Source organism: Coregonus clupeaformis, chromosome 10 (genome assembly GCF_020615455.1).
Source record: "Coregonus clupeaformis isolate EN_2021a chromosome 10, ASM2061545v1, whole genome shotgun sequence".
Lineage (NCBI taxonomy): Eukaryota > Metazoa > Chordata > Actinopteri > Salmoniformes > Salmonidae > Coregonus > Coregonus clupeaformis.
This window is the reverse complement of record NC_059201.1, coordinates 2,984,824-2,992,323: the sequence shown is the minus strand read 5'-3', so window position 1 is coordinate 2,992,323 and position 7,500 is coordinate 2,984,824. Positions and strand designations below refer to the sequence as shown.

Here is a 7,500-nt window from a genome sequence, read left to right as displayed (position 1 = left end):
TTAGACACACAGATGTTGCTGATTAGAGAGGAGAGAGGAGAGAGGAGGAACTTGTTTTCCTAGCAGGTATCATACTAATACTTTTCTGTCCCTCCAGGGAGAGATTATACCACACAGCTTGACAGATGGACATGAAACTATGTAGTAAAAGTACATCATGATTTAGCTATCTTAATGACTGCATGACCCGTCCAGGAAAACTCAGGGCCATAGTTTAAGTCTCTACGTCAGGGGTCCCCAACTACATTCAGCCGCGGGCCGTTTTATTTCTTGAGCGGATGGTCGTGGGGCCCGGAACATAATTACAAATAATTAGTAGACTGCAGATTGGCCGCAAGAAGCCCAAACAGATACAGTATTAGACAATCATTTCAAACCTTGATTACGTTGGGATACAATATACAGTATATTTATCTGTTTGTACGTCGGAATACTTGGGAACATATTTCCTAAATTAAAATGACTTTGAGCTGATTGCCTAGTCCCCGGGACCACCCATACGCAACAATGTATGCACACATGACTGTAAGTCGCTTTGGATAAAAGCGTCTGCTAAAATTGCATATTATTATCATTATTATTATTATTTTAGAGTGTTTTTCATCCAACAGCGGAAAATCTTTTTTTTTTCTTCTTTTTTTAAAATATAAAATCACTCATGGGTCAAATATGGCCGCCAATTGAAGAGCCCTGCTCTACGTAGTAGATTGTGAATACGTAGATATTAACATGAACGTGCCTATTGTTAAACACACAACCTACTAAATCTCCTGGCCCCACAGTAGAAATCCTGTGAGCTACTGAACAGACTACGTCCCCTCTTTCCTTCCTCCACTAGAACAATGGGTCAGTAGTTTCCTCTGTTCTCCCCGTTCTGCTCCTGTCTGTCTGAGGATCTGGGCTATTAAACCTGGAGAGAGCCTGGCTGACACTGTAACTGCAGTACAGTGAGACAACAACAACAACAACACCAACAACAACAACAACAACAACAACAACAACACCGCCATGGATGCAAACGTATTACTTAATAAAAAATAAAAATAAACACAATTTTCAAGATAATTTCCCCCCATCGGCTACAATAAAGTTTATCATTTCCTCTCCTGCTAATAAAGACAGGGTCATTTAATTATTTGTGTTGGGGATCGTCATGGTGACAGCATTTGGAAAACAGGACTGTTGCTCGCTGTGCAGAGAACTGCAGACGTTACTTCACAGATTTTTTACAATATCGTATTAAAAAAAAACTCCCGCTTACCCCTTCCTCCCCAACTGCATTGTACATCCTTTTCCCCAATGACATTACCACAACTCTGTCTAAACGAAATTAGGCATTACATAAATAATTCTGTACCAAGTCCCTATTCCCTAACTATAAATAAATAATGAACACCAGCAGTGCTGCAGTGTCGAGGAACAGAGCTCCCCAAGTCCTCAAGGACCAGAGTTGCTCAGAGTTGAAAAAGGGGCAGATATGAGATGCTAACCTGTGTGTGAGAGCTGTTAAAAGGGGCAGATATGAGATGCTAACCTGCGTGTGAGAGCTGTTAAAAGGGGCAGATATGAGATGCTAACCTGTGTGTGAGAGCTGCAGGCGCGGTCCACTCAGGCTCCAGGTGGTGTCTGATAACAGCAGCAGCAGTTGGAGGAACACACCCAGTGGAACACAGGACCTCACTGGCCCCAGGATCCTCGTCTTCATCATTCTAGTGAGAACAGGTGGTCGTCTCTGTCACATCAACCCAGTGGATCGTCTCAGCAGTTTCTAACGTTGGCAAGCTGTCATGGAAAAAAAAAACGCACTTTCAAATGAGTCCAAGTAGGGCTTTTTCCTGTAGTCTATTATTATAGGGCCCTTAAAGCTGTGGTCTTTAACTATAGGGCCCTTAAAGCTGTAGTCTTTAACTATAGGGCCCTTAAAGCTGTAGTCTACAACTATAGGGCCCTTAAAGTTGTAGTCTACAACTATAGGGCCCTTAAAGCTGTAGTCTACAACTATAGGGCCCTTAAAGCTGTAGTCTACAACTATAGGGCCCTTAAAGCTGTAGTCTACAACTATAGGGCCCTTAAAGCTGTAGTCTACAACTATAGGGCCCTTAAAGCTGTAGTCTATAACTATAGGGCCCTTAAAGCTGTAGTCTTGAACTATAGGGCCCTTAAAGCTGTAGTCTTGAACTATAGGGCCCTTAAAGCTGTAGTCTACAACTATAGGGCCCTTAAAGCTGTAGTCTACAACTATAGGGCCCTTAAAGCTGTAGTCTACAACTATAGGGCCCTTAAAGCTGTAGTCTACAACTATAGGGCCCTTAAAGCTGTAGTCTACAACTATAGGGCCCTTAAAGCTGCAGTCTTTAACTATAGGGCCCTTAAAGCTGTAGTCTTTAACTATAGGGCCCTTAAAGCTGTAGTCTACAACTATAGGGCCCTTAAAGCGGTAGTATTTAACTATAGGGCCCTTAAAGCTGTAGTCTTTAACTATAGAGCCCTTAAAGCTGTAGTCTACAACTATAGGGCCCTTAAAGCTGATAGACTACTTTCTTCACACGGTCAGTGGGAACCGGAGTGACTTGACACAACAACAGGCCAAACAAGCTGTAGCTTGCTACAAACAAAACGGAAAAGAGACGCTGCCGTGAAGCCTTCATCCATGTATACGGGTAAGAGTCTAGCTACATCTTCGGATGTTATACGTTTCTAATTTTGTCAAAAAGTCGTTTTCATTGCAAGTTAAAGCATACTGTTCGCTAGCTAGCGAATGTTAGCTTGCTGGCTCGCTAGCTAACGTTACGTACATAATCTGTGTAGTAATATTATTTGCAGTGGTGGAAAAAGTACTCAATTCTCATACTTGACTAAAAGTAAAGATACCTTAATAGAAAATGTCTCAAGTAAAAGTGAAAGTCACCCAGTAAACTACTACTTGAGTAAAAGTCTATATGTATTTGGTTTTTAAATATACTTAAGTATCAAAACGAAATGTAGTTGCTAAAATATACTTAAGTATCAAAAGTAAAAGTAAAAGTACGAATAATTAAAAATTCCTTATATTAAGCAAACCAGACGGCAACATTTTCTTGTTTTTTATTTATTTATGGATAGCCAGGGTCACACTCCAACACTTAGACATTTAAAAACAAAGGATTTGTGTTTAGTGAGTCCGCCAGATCAGAGGCAGTAGGGATGACCAGGAACGTTCTCTTGATATGTGTGCGATTTGGACCATTTTCTGTCCTGCTAAGCATTCAGTGTAACGAGGACTTTTGGGTGTCAGGGAAAATGAATGGAGTAAAAAGTACATAATTTTCTTTAGGAATGTAGTGAAGTAAAAGTAAAAGTAATCAAAAATATAAATAGTAAAGTACAGATACCCCAAAAAACGACTTAAGTAGTACTTTCAAGTATTTTTACTTAAGTACTTTAAACCACTGATTATGCATATCTCATAAAACCATTTGCATTGCTAGTTATAGCCTGATGTTAGCTAGCTAGATAACATTGAACATAGCTGGTTAGCTTTAGCTACTGTACCTGCAGATTCATACTACAGCATTTGATTCATGTTGGCTAGCTATGACAATCCATTTGTACTGTAGCTATGGGTTGGGATTATGGTCAGATAGCTAGCTAGCTACATGTCTATTGTATTTCATGAACATGTGTACATGTCTAGAAAATAGTGACCCATCCACTTAGCTGTGGCTGGGGGTGGTTATAGCATTTCTTTCACATGACCCATCAATTTAGACAAGTGTGTCTGTGTAAGCATCTAATAATTATAAACTATTTATTCAATATTTTTATCTGGACACTTTCAAAGTCAAACTGGAGTTTCTCCTTATTGTAGGCTACTACTTTCACCACTTTTAGTCTTGAAATCTTTGGTTGTTTACTACACTACCTTACTCACTCTGTTTAGCACATGGCCTCACATGTCAATCCTTAAAGAGATGGGTGGGGCTAAGGCTTAAGAGGGTGTGAACGACGCTGAATGGGTGTAGACAAAGAAGAGCTCTCCAGTAGGTGTACCAAAACATTCTAGGGCCATTTTCTAAAAAGTCAGTTTACAAGTTTAGCAACTTTCAAAGCAGAATTACTTTCCCATTGTTCCTCAACTGTAGTGTATGATATACAATTTTCTAGCTCTGAGTCTCTACTTTTATCCAATGTAAAAAACACAATTTCAAATGTTGCTACAAAAGACCGAATCGAGCCGGTGGGTCACAGTTATGGTCAGAACTCAGCTAGACAGGCGTAGTTATGAACCGACAAGAGGTAGCCTATGACCAGACAAGGAAGAGACAACCCTTTCCTCTCTCTGTCTCGTTCCTCTCTGTCTCTTTCCTTTCTCTGTCTATTTCCTCTCTCTGTCTCTCCTCTCTCTCTGTCTATTTCCTCTCTCTGTCTCTCCTCTCTGTCTCTTTCCTCTCTCTGTCTCTTTCCTTTCTCTAAAACAAACTGAGGAGGATCTGGCTCAACAAGACAGAGTGCTGACGTGGATCCTTGATTTCTAAATAAAGCCTAAAGTGAACTCTTTACCCTGGACCCAGGCAGCTTTCCAGCTCACTTGATCTAAACCAAGGGCACACTTCACAACCTACTTTAGGTACACAGTTTCCAACCACCATGAAAGACAATGCATTGAGTACTCCAAGGATAATCTCCTTGACATCAACCTAAGGCCCACTTGGGTCACTAGTGTTAGGGGAAGTGCTTCAGTTGAGAGGCCAGATCATCAGAGGAGACATGGTTTGATGAAGTGTTGGTTGGTGTTTACACACTGGAAAGAAGCCTGATCTGGACTAAGAGGGCCTGCACGCCAACGGTGTGGACAGCAGACCTGGGTTCAAGTAGGATTGTTTTTCTTTTAAATACTTTGTAACATTTGATTGAACTTGCCTAGAGCACCAAGATGCTCTATCTCCCTTTCCACCAGTGTGTGTATGTGTGTTCCTTTTTAATTGATAGGGACGACATGCTGCCTTCGACCAAGGAAAGGGGGGCTGGGGTTTCCTACAAACACGGTCATTGCCTACCATCTGGAAGTTACTCCCACTGAGAGCTTCCTCTTCCCACCATGCCACTAGTCAGTTTCCCACAGGTTTATTAGTTTGTGTTATTCCTACAGAGCACTGGACACATGCTGTCCTCTCTTGGTATGAACTGTCCTCTCTTGGTATGAACTGTCCTCTCACGGTATGAACTGTCCTCTCATGGTATGAACTGTCCTCTCACAGTATGAACTGTCCTCTCATGGTATGAACTGTCCTCTCACAGTATGAACTGTCCTCTCACAGTATGAACTGTCCTCTCATGGTATGAACTGTCCTCTCACAGTATGAACTGTCCTCTCACAGTATCCTCACACGGTGTAAACTGTCCTCTCACAGTATGAACTGTCCTCACACAGTATGAACTGTCCTCTCATGGTATGAACTGTCCTCACACAGTATGAACTGTCCTCTCACAGTATGAACTGTCCTCTCACGGTATGAACTGTCCTCTCATGTTATGAACTGTCCTCACACAGTATGAACTGTCCTCTCACAGTATGAACTGTCCTTTCATGGTATGAACTGTCCTCACACAGTATGATCTGTCCTCTCACAGTATGAACTGTCCTCTCATGGTATGAACTGTCCTCTCATGGTATGAACTGTCCTCACACAGTATGAACTGTCCTCTCACAGTATGAACTGTCCTCTCATGGTATGAACTGTCCTCACACAGTATGAACTGTCCTCACACAGTATGAACTGTCCTCTCACATTATGAACTGTCCTCTCTTGGTATGAACTGTCCTCACACAGTATGAACTGTCCTCTCACAGTATGAACTGTCCTCTCATGGTATGAACTGTCCTCACACAGTATGAACTGTCCTCACACAGTATGAACTGTCCTCTCACGGTGTAAACTGTCCTCTCACAGTATGAACTGTCCTCACACAGTATGAACTGTCCTCTCACAGTATGAACTGTCCTCTCACGGTATGAACTGTCCTCTCATGGTATGAACTGTCCTCACACAGTATGAACTGTCCTCTCACAGTATGAACTGTCCTCTCATGGTATGAACTGTCCTCACACAGTACGAACTGTCCTCTCACGGTATGAACTGTCCTCTCATGGTATGAACTGTCCTCACACAGTATGAACTGTCCTCTCACAGTATGAACTGTCCTCTCACAGTATGAACTGTCCTCTCACGGTTCGAACTGTCCTCACACAGTATGAACTGTCCTCTCACAGTATGAACTGTCCTCTCACGGTATGAACTGTCCTCTCATGGTATGAACTGTCCTCACACAGTATGAACTGTCCTCTCATGGTATGAACTGTCCTCTCACAGTATGAACTGTCCTCTCATGGTATGAACTGTCCTCACACAGTATGAACTGTCCTCTCATGGTATGAACTGTCCTCTCACAGTATGAACTGTCCTCTCATGGTATGAACTGTCCTCACACAGTATGAACTGTCCTCACACAGTATGAACTGTCCTCACACAGTATGAACTGTCCTCTCACGGTATGAACTGTCCTCTCACAGTATGAACTGTCCTCTCACAGTATGAACTGTCCTCACACAGTATAAACTGTCCTCTACTCAGTCCTGTACAGCTAGTGACAAACAGGGACTTCAGAGTAGGCCAGCTTACTACTGTGTTACAGCACAGAATCCATATCATGGGCAGACTATCGCCGGCTGTACAGAGGTCCACTAGGACCCAGAACTCACTGAGAGTACTACTGTCGTTGTGCTGTGCAAACAGCCCAGGATCTGTTCTGTAGTATGGCCTGACCAGGACCGGCTGTAGAGAGGTCCACTAGGACCCAGAACTCCTACAGCGTGCAGCCAGAAGCCTCCTTAAGAGTCCTTTAATGATGATTGAAACCATGTCTCCGTTGTTCACTATAAATCAAGGGGAACAACTGTTTTGAATGTTTTAATGTGTAATTCAAATCTCCGGTATTTTCCCCCTCCTGGTTTTAAGTATCTGCAGACACAAAAACATGCGAGGGACCAAAGTATAAAAGCACAGGTCCAAGGGTCACAATCACTCTTTATTAATATTATAAGGATCATTTCCATCATTCTAAGCTAACACACGCGTTAAATGAGCAAACAATAATACTTTTATTTTTGTTTCCTTCTCAGCAGAGATTCATTTCCAAGCCCAACAAATTCGTAATTGGATTCGTAACATATCACATGAATTGTCCACAGCTATAGGACCATGTTAGCAACCAGCCATACAAACTAACCATAGAAGGCTATAGCAACCAGCCATACAAACTAACCATAGAAGGCTATAGCAACCAGCCATACAAACTAACCATAGAAGGCTATAGCAACCAGCCATACAAACTAACCATGGGAACTCACTAAGCACGGAAATACAGCACAAAGCCTTTTCAATGAGAGAAGCTATTTTGGGAGCTGTTAGTTACACAGACACACACAAACAATGAGTAGCAGGGTCAAATACCATACACTTA

The 7,500-nt window shown here is 42.2% G+C and overlaps 1 protein-coding gene across 1 annotated transcript in view; it reads right to left on the bottom strand.

Moving 5' to 3' along the window:
• The window catches only part of LOC121574711 (semaphorin-3D), a 132,545-nt gene that overhangs the window by 95,056 nt on the left and 29,989 nt on the right, over positions 1-7,500 (bottom strand). The window contains exon 2 of the mRNA XM_041887262.2: positions 1,579-1,782. Coding sequence (XP_041743196.2) covers positions 1,579-1,708 — 130 coding nt within the window. The 5' untranslated portion in view covers positions 1,709-1,782. The remainder of the gene's footprint in view (positions 1-1,578; positions 1,783-7,500) is intronic.